The sequence below is a fragment of the Dromaius novaehollandiae genome, chromosome 13 (genome assembly GCF_036370855.1).
Source record: "Dromaius novaehollandiae isolate bDroNov1 chromosome 13, bDroNov1.hap1, whole genome shotgun sequence".
NCBI lineage: Eukaryota > Metazoa > Chordata > Aves > Casuariiformes > Dromaiidae > Dromaius > Dromaius novaehollandiae.
In genome coordinates this window covers 2384315-2399113 of record NC_088110.1, presented here as the reverse complement: position 1 = coordinate 2399113, position 14799 = coordinate 2384315, and the positions used below count along the sequence as shown (strand labels likewise).

The following is a 14799-nucleotide window of genomic DNA, read 5'->3' as shown; positions in this document are numbered from 1 at the left end:
GCAATAGGCAGAGCCACCGCTTTGGCTTGAGCAGTAGCAGTGGGTGGCTGGGCTGGGCTGGCCGAGGGCAGGGAGGGAGAGTCCCTGGCTCCTACGTGCAGCCACATCGCATCATCTGTTTTCTGTATTCCTGGAAAGCCACTTTCATTTCTTGCATCTGCTGTCATTTGAGGATGCTTTTCCAGAGCCTCACTCCTCACGCACCTGCATCAGCTTGGGCAAATACTTCCGCGCTTGGGTTTTACCACTTGTCCTTGCACGCACCGAGCTGGGTACATCCACAGAAGTCAGTGGGAGCTGGATCTTGTCTGGTCCTGTCTGATCCAAGCTCCTGCAAAGAACAGGCTGTATTTGCCCATCTCCCAGCAGAGTGCAACAGTGCAATCCCCTCAAGAGTACTCCTTGGTTTGGGGGTCAGCGCTGCTTTAGGAATGCAAACACATCCCTTCCCGCTAATGCAGAAATCCAATTCCTCACGTGAGCACAGATCACCGTGTTTCAGCACAAATAAGCTGAGCAACCGGAGCTGTTCCCCTCTCTCCCTTGGGAAGAGATCCTTGCACAGCGCTGGCGTTTCTCTGCGTGGCTCAGAGCAAATGCGAGTGGCATTAAGCAGAAGCTGGAGTTATTGTACTGAAGGTGCCGCTGCCGCTATATTTGAGTGTTTTCCTGCCCCTTCCTCCTGCTGTGGCTGGTCTGCCTGATGACAGGTATGCCTGGTGTCGGTGAGTGCAGAATCCGGCCCATTTCCACACTGAAATGGAATAATTCTGGCCTGAAATGCTCTCTGGGGAAATGCCACCGTAAGAACAAGCGTGACGCTGCAACGGGACGATCTCCTGCATCAGCTGGTGCGTAGGAGGCTTTTCTGGAAAACGCGGATTTTGCAGACATTCCAACAGTTTCTGATCTAAGGAGGCAGCAGCCTCTGGCACTGGAGCATCCCTGTTAGTGCTGCATCAGTGCTCGGCAGAAATGAAAAGCTTTGAGCACAAGGCTGCAGCTCTGGGAGTCGTTGTGTGACAGCAACGATCTTCCCTTCCATCCCGACCAAAGGTGTTGGCATTCCCTTTGGCCATGGAGATACAGAAAATGACCTGGAAATGTCTTGGAAGGCCTGAGTCAGAAGATCGCTTGGGAGTAATGTGAGCTGCTTTCCGGTACTTACACTTTGCAGTAATGCAAAACCCAGACTCCCATATGATGGGCTAATCTCTGAACAACTACGTTTATAACTTTTTAATGGAGCTTCTGGCATTAATAATCATGCTGGATTTCTAACTGGTATGTGTAACTGCTAATGTCCACAAGCTACTCAGAGCAGTATCCAAATGCCTGGACAGCCAAATGTCACCTACTGGGCATGACCACTGCCAATAGTAACATGGGGCAAATTAAGCTTGGGAATTTGGGATGCAAGATCTAGGCTAAGGGGAGTACCAAAGTGATGCAAACGTTGTCCAGATGCTCCATTCTTTTATAAGCAGCAAAGAGAGAAATGTAGGCCCCCAGGACAAAACACAGGAGATCCAAAACTGTGAAATACTCAAAGAAAAAAGTGTATTGTCAGAAACAGAAGGCCAAGAAGCCTCCTTTTGGCCAGTGGTTGCAAACTGTAGGGGGAGAATTGGGACATTTCAAAAATGTGTCCATGTAAGTCAAAAGTGTTCATTAGATTTAATATTAGCCAGTTCATTAGCTACAAAGGACTGGCTATGGGTGTGTGGCCTCAAACAACTTTGGCTTCAGTGACAGACTTGCTGAGTGAACGAGAAAAGGGGATGGAGAGGCCATTCCCGTGACTTCCACCTGGCGATGCTTTATGGATGTGTCAAAGCCATGGGGCATAATAGGAGAGAGGCCTGGCCTCGGCCTGGATTTCACAGTGTTGAGGACTTCTCTCCTAGCCGGCATCTGCTCAGGGGGGCATCCCGGTGCTGAGGCCATGCTGGACCTACCTGCCTGTACAACCTGCACTGCCGGGCAACTGTGTCTGTGTCATTCTGCAGCATACACAGGGGTTCAGACACGTAGCAGTGCCAGGGAGCAATCCCTCCCCAGCGCAGCCTTCTGTCTCCATATCTGCTTGTGGCAACTGCGGCCACGACAGCGGCTTCTCAACGCGCGGGTCTTTGGGCCCAGGCTCCAGGTTTCCCAGCTGGAAAGGCTCCAAGGGGGAGCTGCCCCTGGAGCCCGTCCGACACCGGGCACTCACAGAGGATCGTGCATCACGTGTGCGGTACGTCTTGTTGCCAGTCACACGCAACAAAGATTTCTCTTCCCTGGGGCATCTTAAATGGTTACGGGGACTCTCACCAGCCACTGTCGCTTTCCCTCCCTCCCGTGACAGGCGTTCTGATTCATTGCTGAAATAAGGGCTTCTTGGTGCACTAACATTAGCAGGAGAAGAGGTCGGACGTGACTGCTTTTCAAGGTCCCTCCTGCGCTATCCTGTTCTATGTTAATCATATATATATTGACATGAAGCCCCGAGGACCAGCATTTTCAGCTGACGCTTCAGAAATCAGTAGTGACACGCAGGTGCCAAACAGCAGGGCTGAGACCGGGAAGAAGGGTGACTAGATGTAGGTCCCCCAAGTCTAGGCACCGGGTAGGGCTGTGCCCTGTTGCTTTGTCCTCCGTTAATCGCGGAGCCATCAGGCACGGAGCCTGTCACGCTGCTGCTGCCGAGTCCATGTTCAGCGAGGGGACCGAGCGGCTCCCTCGTGGCGCTGGGTACTGCTGTGCACCCCTCTCCCCAGGTCTCCTCATGGGCCCTCTCCCCTTGGCCGCCCCTCTCCCCAGGTCTCCTCATGGGCCCTCTCCCCTCGGCCTCTCCAGGGCTGCGCCTCTCCCCAGGTCTCCTCACGGGCCCTCTCCCCCTGGCCGCCCCTCTCCCCAGGTCTCCTCATGGGCCCTCTCCCCTTGGCCTCCCCCACGGCCGCCTCTCTCCCCAGGTCTCCTCACAGGCCCCTACCCTCCCCACGGCCGCCCCTCTCCCCAGGTCTCCTCACAGACCCTCTCCCCCCGGCCGGCCCCGCCCCCCGGCGGCGCAGCGCGGGGCGGGGCGGGGCGTCCCGCGCGGCGCCGTTGCCAGGGCAGCACGCGCACGCTGACAACGCGCGACCCCTCCGCGGGCGGCCGGAAGTAGATCCGACGGAGGAGGCGGAGGCGGCAGCGGCGCGGTCAAGTAGTTCCCTAGTGACGGCGGTGCCGCGCGACCCGGAAGTGCGGCGCGTGGCGCGCGCGGCCGAGCCGGGCGCGGAGGGATCCGCGGGCGCCGCCGTGTCCTTGCGCGCGCGGAGCGGCCGCCTCGGCTGCGCGGCGGCGGCGGCGGAGCAGCGCGCCCGGCCCGACCCGGCCCGCCGCGCCCGGCCGCCCTTCCCCCGGCCCCGGCATGTTCAAGAACACGTTCCAGAGCGGCTTCCTCTCCGTGCTGTACAGCATCGGCAGCAAGCCGCTCCAGATCTGGGACAAGAAGGTGCGCGGCGGGGCCCGGCGCGGCCTCCTGAGGCGGCGAGCGCGGCGGGGCCGTGGCGGGCTGCGGGGCGGCCTCCCGCGGCGGGGCGGGGGGCTCCGGGGAAGTTTCTTCCCTTTCTTTTTTGCTCCTGGCCGCTTCTACAGTGCTTATGCTGAAGGTTCCCTACGCTCTCCCGGGTATCTCAGGTATCTGTGAGCTCTTGCCCGTGTTGGGACGTTTGGAAGTGTTGCTTCTGTTGCTGTTACCCCCCTCTCCTTGTCTGCGAATCCGTGCTGGTTATTGTTACTGCTTAAACGTGATTCTGCAAAATAATTGCTATACCATTAAGAACTGGTTCCCCCCTCAAAGCTTACAATGTTTATTGTCATGTTATAACCTAACCTGAATTTCTGAGGGAGTTTCAGCAGGAATGCAAGCTTCCAAAGCGGACAGCAGTGTTATATTTTGGACCTCAGGAGGGTGGCGGGAATATTTACAAGGCACAAAATGGGGGACAGGCACTGCTCACCCATCCTGTTTCCCGTCAGCAGGGTGTGTGTGCTCCTCTATGAGGGACTGTGTTGCCTGGCATGGGCTGGCCTGTTTTGACTGTGTGTGTATACCTAAATGTGTCCGTTGCACTGTTTCTTGTGAGTGCATCAGGCCTTGTGTTTGAGTGTTTGTGGTCTGAAGAGGGATCAGCAGCTTATCTGGATGATGCAAGAATGGGACACGTTAAAGATGCTTAGACAAAGATAAAGCCCTGAGCAACCTGATGTGACCCTGTTTTGAGCAGGAGCTTGGACTAGAGACCTCCTGAGGTCCCTTCCAACGTGATTTATCCTATGATCCTCTGCACAGTGACACAGTAGAGACCATGCAGCTTTTGGGGTGTCAGGCAGCAACTCTGCTTGCAGGGGTTGGCATAAAGCACCAATCCATTCAGGTGCAAAACATCACTGGTTTGGGCCTGAAAAGATTAACAGAAAGTTGGGCTGTTGGGAGCAATGCTGTTCCCGAGAACCGTACCTCTGCGTGCAGGGTGCTTTTCATCACCTGCTGTAGGGCTTGCGGTGACAATATCCGTGCTCCCTTGTGAGCAGCAGAGCTGTGTGCAGGTGCTCTTCCTTGCTCAGACACCTGTCTGTCCCGAGGAAGCATGTCCAGCTTGGGCCAGCTTGTTGTGAGGATGACCACGGCTCACCAAGGTGTGGAGTGAAATCAGAGTGGCTTTTCTGGCTTCTTTGCCTGTGGGTATCAGCATGGCTCAGTCTTTTGAACTCGCTTTTCCATTTGAAAGGAGTTGGGGTGAGGGGTTTATAACAGTTTTGTCATTGCTGATCCGACACCCTTAGTATGTTAACAGCAATGGGAAATGTAGGGGGGCACTTAGGAAGACATCACGCTGCCTTGGAACTGAGGAAGAGGAGTCCCTGCAAGTCTTTACCCTTTAAGGAGTGATTATCATCCCTCCCCTCCTTGGTCCCTTCGGAAAATCATGCTTGTGCTCTTGACTCATTTGTTGGATGCTCTAAAGATTGTGTGGACTTATACCTTGGGGAAATGCCACTCTTGTTTTGAGTGCTGATGGCCTCGTGCAGCCTGCTGGAAGGGAGGGACTGGGTGCTAAGCTGCTGCTGAAATCTCTGACTCGATGCAAGAACTTGCCAAGGCAAAGCACTAGGACAAGCCCCATGCTTGACCCGTGCAGCGTGCTCATGCCAGCGAGGTTGTACCCTGCATTTGTTACCATGTTTACTGGTGGGATGGAGACATTCGGTCAGAGGCTGCGCCCCAGGCTGGTGGCTGCTACTGGACTGAGTGGTTTTACAGTAGCTGAAGGTAGTGACCGCGTGCTGCTTTTGCAGACCATATTGGAAGAGAGGGCTTAGGGAGCAATTGCAGACGTTAAGTGAATAAATGTCCACACTTGGTAAGGGATTTTCCAGTGCAATTGTTTGTTGGAAAATGTTGATCTGTCCAAACCCAGACATCCCAGGAATTTTCCAGCTCTGGCATCTCTACTGGAGAATGCTACTTAGGGCTAGGCTGAGGCTTCTGGAAGGAGGAAAAGCAACCTAAACTTGGCAGTGAGTGATCGCTGCCCTTTCCAGGGGTGCAGGAGATGCACCTATAGTTTTGGTGTGGATTGAAAACAAGGGAGTTTTCCCATGTCCTGGGTGAAGGCCCCATTTAGCAGATTCTGATCTGCCTTCATGTGGATTCTGTCTACATCTTTTTTTTTTTTTTTTTTTTTTTTTTTTCCCTCCTGCAAAATAAAGAATTTATGGAATCTCAGAGCTTTGTGACATGGAGAAAAAAAATTCTTGTTTAGCCCTAGTAGGATATGTACTCTTCGTGCTGATGACTTAATGGAGATGGTAAGATGTGAATTAGAGGCTTCTTCATTCAATACAGTGGTGGAAATTGGGCAGTAGAAGCTGTTCCTTGTTAGACTTTCTCTGTGTATTAAGATGCTGTCCTTCCCTTGTCATCTTTTTCCCCACAGCGGGCTGTGGGTTAGCTCTGGGCAGGCCTTGGCAGTGAGACCTACCAAATCTGCTCTGTGCTGCATGCCAGCATCCCGTCCCAGGGGACTCTGGCAGGACTGAAGTGGCTAGGCCTGGGGAAGAGCTCGGTAACTATCCCACCATCCTTGCAGGCAAAACTTCCACTTTAAGCTGTGTTTGTAGAGAGCTAATAACTGCTGGCCTGTGATCTCTTCCTCTCCTGCCTTCCAGAGCTTCTTGTGCTGTGTTTGGAGACCTGTTTGCAAGGCATACTCTGTTTGCATTTAGTTATTCAGAGCCCTCTGCTTATTCCTGAAGTGTCCCACCGCCATGCTTTTCCCTCTGCCGCCAGTGCCCAGACGTGCACTTAGCAATCCCCGGGGGACTCGCTGAAGCTTTTCTGCAGAGCAAATGGAAACAGTTCAATGGGACTTGTCAAATCTATCGATCCTCTTGCTAATTTCTCGGTATTCCTCCTGCTGACAGATCAAGACAGAATATCGTAGTAATTTCAAATGCTGTTGCGAGGATGTGAGGTCAGCTAGCATTCAATATCCATCTGAATGTCAGATGAGTGCTCTGCTGTCAGAACACAGACAGCAATTGCCCTGATTAACACAGCAGGGATCGAGTCCCTGCTAATGCTGTGGCCGAGTCCCCTCTTGCAGCAGTTCTCTGACTCGTTACGGTGGAGACCCTCCTTCATTTCTCTACCACGGCATCCCAGTCTGGATTGTCCCAGATCTCTGCATCTTGAGTGTAACAGTCTGTACTGTTTACCCCCCTTGCAAATCTGTGCATCAAAAGCTACAGCAACACCACTTAGCTTCTGTCTGTTGCCTTTTGTTTTGCCCCCTCTCCCTTCTTGGGGGAGGAAGGTAGCACAAAGGCTTCATGCCCCTTCTGAACTTGCCACCTGGTTTGAGAACTTTTAGCAAGGTCCTTCAGAGGTGAGGGTGTACCCATACCAACAGTAGTCTGGGAGATGAAGATGGCAACAGCCGTGTTTCTGCTTGGCTGTTGCTCGTATGGTTCCAGCCACACACAAGCCGATCGCCTAACAACGGCGGTGCCAGCCTTGGACAGACAGAAACAATTCGGGAATGGGCCTCCAGAGGTCAGCCTCGGCCTGCTTAATCCTGGCCCTCCAGCGTGCTTGGCGGAAGGGCAGCTCAGCCTGTGGAGGACTCATCTACTTGTTTTCCTCTGGTCTTTGTTACGTTTGTCTGGCAATATGTTACTGGCAACAACGTCTGCCTTTATATATTATTTTATTATTTATATATATTATTTATATTATATATATTATTTTTATATATAGAAATATAGATATATAAAATATAAATATATATATATATAAAAATATATATATATATAAAATTTCAGACACAGCTGTCTTTGAAGCTGTTGTTTCCTCTAAACCCTGCCAGCTTTGGGATGTGCATCTGCAAAAAAGGCTTTTTCAATACGTCTTTAGACATTAGATAACTTCCTGATTGTCCTAATTTAGAGTACATTAGGCATTTGTAGGGTTTTTGTTTTTAAGAGGATAACTAGCTTTTCCTCCAGCTTCAAAAATCCACTTTCTTAGGCTTAAGATGGCTGGAAAATATTGGCCAAATAGAGATGTGGAGTGTTTTGTTTTGCTTTCAAAAATTCTCTGAAATTATGTCTTTGAGTACCCCTGAAGTAGTGGAAAACCCTTGAAGACTTGGAGCTATTGCTGAGCAACGGCTGTTAGTTTAGCAACGCACGTCCCTCCCCTTTCGGTGATGAACAGAGCTCTCTTGCTGGGTAATGTGGCCGATGGAGTCAGCGGTCACCTCTCGCTTTGCGTTCGGATTGGTAGCCACTGTATAAAAGTGGAGGGGAGGAGAGGGGAAGCCGGCGAGTGCCCTCCGAGTGTGAACGCTTGCCTGGGGAAGGGACTCGGTGTGCCACTGTGCCCTGAAAGGCAATGCTTCGAGCCCCTCTTGGCTGGGAGCACTTTCAGTGCAGCTCAGCCTTATCTTATTGACATGGTGAGGCTGTTTGGACTTCTGATCCAGTGGGCATTGCCTCTGGGTCAGGAGCTTTGGGCTGATGTCATGCTCATAAATATCTGTCTGTCCTGGAAGAGCTTGCTGCAGGCACGCTCAGACAGGCCGTCTTTTGTGCGGAAGGACGCCTGCGTGACCTGCCTACCTTATCTCTCCTGCTGCTGTGGCGGTGCAGCTAACACAAGTTTATACGGTGCTGGGACTAGAATGAAGGCCTCTGCCACAATCTGTCGATGTTTCTTTCTTATCTCCTCTCTTCTCTGCTGTCTTTCATCCTGTTTCTGGTAATGCTGAGGAAGAAGAGGTGCTTCTCTTACATTGTCTCTTTAATCTGGGGAAGGAAAAGCTTTCACAGGCTAAGGAATGTGACCTGGTTGCAGAGAGAGACACTGCTGACTAATCAGTTTAAAGCATATTTAGCTAACTGTCTTCTCTATTACAGTCCTCTCCAGAGAAGCCCAAACCAGAACCTTCTCCCTTCTAAGGAGTCGCAAGCTACCCCTAGTGAAAACCGTCTTACATGGTGTGGAGGCAGGCTTTCTTGTGTACTGCTGTGACCTGGTTAAGCAGGGTTATTTCCTGGTGTTAAGTGAGCACACAATATCCCCGTGGATTCCAGGATTTAGTTTCCCATATGCCAATTGCTCCTGCTAATAGAGAGAGGCACATGGGGCTTCTACTGGGCTGGTTCCAGTCTCTGGTAATTTAACAAAAAAACAACACAAAAAAAAGCTGCCAACTCATCCAGAGCCTGCGCATTCAGTTTCTCCTGAGCAGACCTATAAATCCATGGCTTGATGCAAAGGAGAAAGACTGTTATCCTGGAAGGATCCTCTCTCTGAGCTTAATGTTTTCTTCAAGTATTTATGTGGGCTTGAAACAAGGTTAAGAGCAGTCTGGCAGGGCAGGCTGCATTCTCATGTTTATCAGCAGCAGTTAGATTTCTTGAAACTGCATGTAATGTAGAGACGGGCCAGGGAGGTGGGGTGTTCACAAGTCTTATCTCTTTCTTCCAGCAAATGTATACAGCATTGCCCAGGTAGGTCCGTATGAAGAAATGAACTTAGCAGTTTTGAAGATGAATTGCCAAGCTTATAAATCATTTTGTACCTCATGAGTGCAACCATCCCATTAGAAGCTTAATGTATCTTATATATTAGCAGCAGTGATAGGTGTTAAAGAAATTAATTCACAGAACCAGAAAGAGCGCTGCAATTTGCTGATCTAGCGTCGGGGAAGAGGAGAGGGCTTAATTAGCAAAAGTGCCTTTTAAATGGAGATAAATTTGATGGGAAATGAGCTGCTTCATTAAAAAAATAAATCCTTGGACCCTGGGATTCAGCCACATTGCTTGCAGAGAAAAGTGAGTTTGTGTTGGCTCCTGGTTCTGCTCTGGCCTCCCTGAGCTCTGCGGGGAGGTGGCTGCATCCGTGTAGCTGAATCCCCGTGCCACTTAACAGAGCAGACAATAGCTCTGCACTTGAGTGCTCTGTAACTGAAGAATTTTAGCCAAGCTGTCTTCTGGTCTTGCTTTTTTATAGAGGCAGTCAGTCACATCCAGCGTTAGAAAGCAAGTCCTCTTGGTGACTAGTGGCTGGCTAGTGCCTTCCTTTCCTTGCCTCTGTATTCCTGATCCTTCTCGATTTTACTCCTTATCCCAGTCTGGTCTGATCTTGTTCTAACATTTTTCTGTTTGTTTATTTGGGCCTCTTGTGTGAGGCTTGAGTCATTCGTGTTCGCTGTAGTGTATTTTGATAGATTGAAGCCTTATGCTCAGCGTCCGTGCAGTGTGCTGGGCCATAAACTCTTTCTTGGAGTTCTGGCACTCTGGGGTAATGATCGAAGTCTCTGAAATAGTGACATCCAGGACAACAGGAGGGAAGTGAATATAGACAGGTTCTCCCAGGAGCTTTGTCCCCTTCTCACTGGAGCTGTCGTGTCTCTTGTTTCCATTGCAAGTGATGTTCTGTGTTGTTTCCCCCACTTCTGTTCCAGGTACGGAATGGCCACATCAAACGAATCACTGACAATGACATCCAGTCGCTCGTGCTGGAGATCGAAGGAACTAATGTCAGGTATGAGAAGGCGGCTCTTTCTCTCCTAGCACACCCTGGGGGCTTGGTCCTGGAGGGCAGTGAAAGATGTTGGTGCCCAGCAGACGTTTCCTTCAGACATTACTATGATCTCTTAATCGATAAATGGAAGAAAATGATCTGGGGTCAGATCACTGCCACCCTTCTATAGCACCAGGGAACTACTGTGCCTTTCTCTGACACACTTGTAGAGCCCTCTGTCATCCTCAGTGGGACTACGGGAAAAGCTGCTTTATTTTTCTATCAATTAGGAAAAAAAATCAGATTTGATACCTGGTCCCCACGTAGTGCAGCCAGTTGCTGACAAAGCAGCACTCTGCCTTCTGCATCTTTATTGTCTTAGGCCTGCTCTGCTGCTCTCCCCACGTGACAGTTACTCTCCTGACAGCAGGAAGGAAGATCAAAGGGAGATTTATGAGGGGAATTGCTTATGGTGCTTCACTTAGCAACCTCGTCCCCTTCGACTAGAGGGAGAGACGCAGGCTCCTCCATTAATGGGTTCGGAGTCTCCAAGGCTTCTCCAGGGGAGATTGAGAGCAGGGCGCTCCTTATAAGGGCAGTGGAGACTCTTCTCCTACAGACAGGCTGAGCCAACACTTCTCTTCATCCCAAGATGTGTTGATACAGAACTTGCCAGATGTGACGTGTACTTCTAGGGCTCGTGGCCTCTGTTTTCTTAGCCATATACAGTACACAGGGCTTCTGCTGTGCTCTGGAGGGCTCTACCTGTTCAGTCAAGGGCTAGGAGGAGGTTGTATTAAGAAACTGTGCTGACATGGCCTTGAAATTAGGAAGATGAAGCTGTCCAGGAAGGTGTTCAGTGGCCTGAGTGGGAAAACTGATTTGAAGTACACTCTCTGGGCCTTTTATCTTGTTCTGTGCTACTACCTCTGAAACTCTCCCCCACTGTTATAGGGAGCCCTATAGGTTGTTGCTAAGATCTTATCACAGCTCTCTTTTGTCTGCCTCTCCTCCAGGACTCCGTTAGGTCAGGTAAGAGGTTTGGGATTTGGACTGCGTGCTTTGTGCCGTGTGAGATCCTAAAGCATCTTTCTGTCCCCCTCAGTACCACGTACATCACGTGCCCTGCTGACCCAAAGAAGACCCTAGGCATCAAACTACCTTTCCTAGTGATGATCATCAAGAACCTGAAGAAATACTTCACTTTTGAAGTGCAGGTGAGGAGAGCAGAGTGGGAAGGTCCCTCCAGGGACCGGAGAGTGTCTTTGCAGTGACTGTTGAGCAAGGTCCTAAGAAGCCTGCAGTCTTACTGTTGTCTTTGTTCCAGGCAGTGTGTGGTCCCCAAAACAGTTGTGGTTTCTTGGTCATACGCTGTGTCAGGTCTCAGTATGGGAGCACCAGTCAGCTCATGAGCACTTTATGGCTGTTTCTGAAACTGGGTCTATTTGCTGTCTTAAAAATACTTCCGTTATGAAATGGAGGGGGTAAGAATAGGAAAGCTCTCTCTTATGGACAAATAGAGCTTGAGTCTAGATTGGCTGCTGTCTCAGAGAGCTGCGAGCCGCTCACTTGTGAATCAGCTGCCTTGCTTTCCCACCCCAGGTACTGGATGACAAGAACGTACGCCGCCGCTTCCGAGCGAGTAACTACCAGAGCACGACTCGGGTGAAGCCCTTCATCTGCACTATGCCCATGCGGTTGGATGATGGTTGGAACCAAATCCAGTTCAACCTTTCAGACTTCACGCGCCGGGCTTACGGGACGAATTACATTGAGACCCTGAGAGTTCAGGTACGAAACAGGTTTGTCCTACATACAGAGGCCACCTGGTGGTAGCCTTCTTACCAGCTGGGACAACCTTGCTGGAGTTTGGGAATCTGGGCTTTACCCCAGCTGGTTCCTTTGCCAGTCCCGCCCCTTGCGGTACACTGTGGGAGGAGAGCGAAGGCCCTTCTGAGACAGTGGAGATCTCAGTTCTGCCTCACTTCACCAGGCTTCTCTGGGGTGAAGGAGCCCATCTCTGTCTTTTTTTTCCTCTTTCTGACTGTCAGCTAGGGTAAGAGTTGCAGTCTACTTAGTTTGCAGCAGAACACCACATGTCCTCCTGGGAGGCTATCTGCTCAGTTAGCTGTGTAGCGTGGCGCTGTTCAAACACACCAGACAGCAACGGGTCAGGCATGACTGAATCAGACAGTCATCCCTGGGGGTGCCTGGCTGGTGCAGGCACAGGGTGGTATGTCCTTTACGTGTCCACGATCAGGCTTGTTTCCAAAGGTGGTGGAGTGGCCCTGCCTTTGCCAATTCTCTTGAACCAGAGCTGAAGCAATGTTTGTTTCTTCTGAGGATGTGAGACTTGGCCCTAGTGCTGGGGATTCACACTCACTATGTCGAATGACATGAGTTATTGTGAGGAATGCCTGTGTAGAGAGATGCCTCTTCCCTTAATATAATGGAACTGCTGCAGTTCCCTGCGGTGGTGTCTGCTGATATCAGGGTAAACACCTGGGAAGTGTCTAGCTTCTCACATGTGTGTTTTGTCCCATGAGGGGACTGGAGCGACGACTTTGTTGTTGGCTGCTATTGGTGGCAGTGCTGCCTTCTGGGCAGAGACTGGGCAGTCTCATTCCTGTCCTCAGGGAGGTCCTAAAGAGGGAGTGTTAAAAATGTAGCAGACTGAGTGTGTCTCCCTCGCTGGTGCTGACACCAGCGGGGAAATGGAGGTGGGTTCACAGCAAAAAACCTGCTGCTGCTAAGCCAGTAAGGTAGAACTGAATTTGTGGAGATGCCAGAGTTTGGCCAAATTTCTGGAGCAGCTCAGGTTGCTGGAGAGAACATCTAGCACAGGACAGAGAGCATGGGCCAACCTTTCTTTTGTGGTGCACTACCAGATTTGGAGAGAGGCAGTGAGGGCTCCTGAGAAGACTCAGGCTGGAGGCTACTCAGGGTAGCCAAAATAAGTCTCCCCCCTTGTGAAACAAACAGGATGCTTTGCTGGTTTCTGTCACTGAGCTGTAGGTCTGGCTTTCAGTCCCCCTAACAGTGACTGAGAATTGATGGCATGCTGGGACATCCTGGAGGAAAGCAGTGGGGGCACTGAGACAGAAGGGGGAAACCACCCTGCAGCGATGGGCGGACTGGAAGGGCTTCAGAGGGGGCAGGCTGCTGAACCAAGGAATCCAGGCCGCTGCATGAAGGCAAAACTGAATGTGGAGAGAGCATATGGAAAAAGGGACTCTCTCTCTGTTTTGACTCTCAGATCCATGCCAACTGTCGCATCCGACGGGTGTACTTCTCCGACCGGCTTTACTCCGAGGATGAGCTCCCAGCTGAGTTCAAGCTGTATCTGCCTGTCCAGAACAAGGCCAAGGTGAGCTAGCCATGGGCCAGGAGAGTGGGAGCAATAGCCGGACCAGGGCTAACACTCCTCCTCCCCCTGTCTTTGCGATCCAAAGTTTCTCCTAGGAGTGGAGTGTTTATCAGCTGTTTTACGCTTTGGCCTATAGCCAGGAAGCACCCTTGCTGGTGCCAGGGTGAGCATTTTGTCCGGTGGATTGCTGAATGAGTTTCCTGCTGAACAACATGGAAGTTGTTGTTCCCATCTAGGAGCAGGATGAGCTGTGGTTCTGCTTCCAGTGTCCTTCCAGGTAGTGTTCAAGGACTCTGGGCAGAGCAGCAGCCTCCCGGCATCTTTTGGTAACCTTCAGATGCATCCATGACTCAATACAGTGGCTTTTGTAAGAGCTGTTTGCAGCTCCATGCTTGTCTCTCAGGAGAGATGCCACTTGTGTCCCTCCAGCCCAAATTTGCTCCCCTCTGATTCTTTTCCCTGCCCAGTGCAGATGGTAGTGCTATGAAGTGAGAAGGGGGTGGGTGAGACTGTGGCTGCTTGGCAGCAGGAGATGCTGAGCTCTGCTTTCACAGTGATGGGACAGGAGTCTCCAGTGTATTGGCAGCAGCCTCAAGCAAGCGAGGAAGCACCTTCTTTGCCGGGGCCAGGCTGTCCCAGTGCAGATGCCTCTACTTTTAGCTGAAGGAAGGAGGTCTCAGGCGCTGATCTTAATGGGAGGTAGAAGGCAGTGTTCTCAAGAGATAACACCTTTGGGGGAACCTGTCACTACTTTCTGGGCTATTGCAGCCTTGCAGAGGTGCCCAAGGAACACTCTGAGTCCTCCCAGTACAGTCTGCTTGCTGCTGCCTGTGTGCTGAGTGTCTAATAAGTGTCTCCTTTCCTCTCCCTGCTCTGTCCAGCAATAACACCATGTTGGGAAGAGACGCAAGAAATGTTTGGGGTCGGTAGGAAAACAAAAGCAGGTGGAAGAGAAGGCCCTACTGAAACCAAGTTTTAGATCAGCTCACCTCGCCTAGGGTAAATTTGATTCATCTGGGATCCCTCTTCTGGACAGGACACAATTAACCATGTAACAGGTCTGGGACTGTGTTGTTGGTGTGTGAGTTGTACAGAATCAGAGATTTCCTGGCCATTCCTAAAATGCTTAGTCTAAACAATGCAAGTGTCATGGTACCCAATTTCTTGTGTTGCACAGAGGGGTCACTGAAAGTGGCCATTGTGCATCTGAAGAGAGATTCAGCAGGAATTACAGGGTTAAATGTGCCCGCTTGAAGATACCAATTTTATTTTCCTTCCCTGGTTTTCCATCTCTTATTTTATATATGCTCTAAATATGGATGTAATACTCACTCTTGGAAAGTTATTAAACATTTGAATCTGTTTGTAA

At 50.9% G+C, this 14799-nt stretch overlaps 1 protein-coding gene across 2 annotated transcripts; it reads left to right on the top strand.

The window, feature by feature from the left end:
• The first annotated feature begins 3132 nt into the window (after nucleotides 1–3132).
• Nucleotides 3133–14799, top strand: CFAP20 (cilia and flagella associated protein 20). Of its 2 annotated transcripts, XM_064519387.1 has the most exons (6): nucleotides 3136–3481; nucleotides 10005–10084; nucleotides 11169–11280; nucleotides 11666–11854; nucleotides 13320–13430; nucleotides 14312–14799. In XM_064519387.1, exons 1-6 carry the CDS (start codon nucleotides 3398–3400, stop codon nucleotides 14315–14317), a joined length of 582 nt encoding a protein of 193 aa, XP_064375457.1. In that variant the 5' UTR covers nucleotides 3136–3397; the 3' UTR covers nucleotides 14318–14799. The 2 variants fall into 2 exon arrangements, with proteins under 2 accessions (XP_064375456.1, XP_064375457.1); XM_064519386.1 differs by lacking the exon at nucleotides 14312–14799 and having other exon boundaries at nucleotides 3133–3481; nucleotides 13320–13439.

Excerpts from the sequence above, each read along its gene's own strand:
- CFAP20 (XM_064519386.1), top strand. The coding sequence starts at position 3,398 with ATGTTCAAGAACACGTTCCAGAGCGGCTTCCTCTCCGTGCTGTACAGC. Across the intron at positions 10,085-11,168 it reads ATCGAAGGAACTAATGTCAG|TACCACGTACATCACGTGCC; the intron begins GTATGAGAAGGC and ends TGTCCCCCTCAG. Across the intron at positions 11,281-11,665 it reads ACTTCACTTTTGAAGTGCAG|GTACTGGATGACAAGAACGT; the intron begins GTGAGGAGAGCA and ends TTCCCACCCCAG.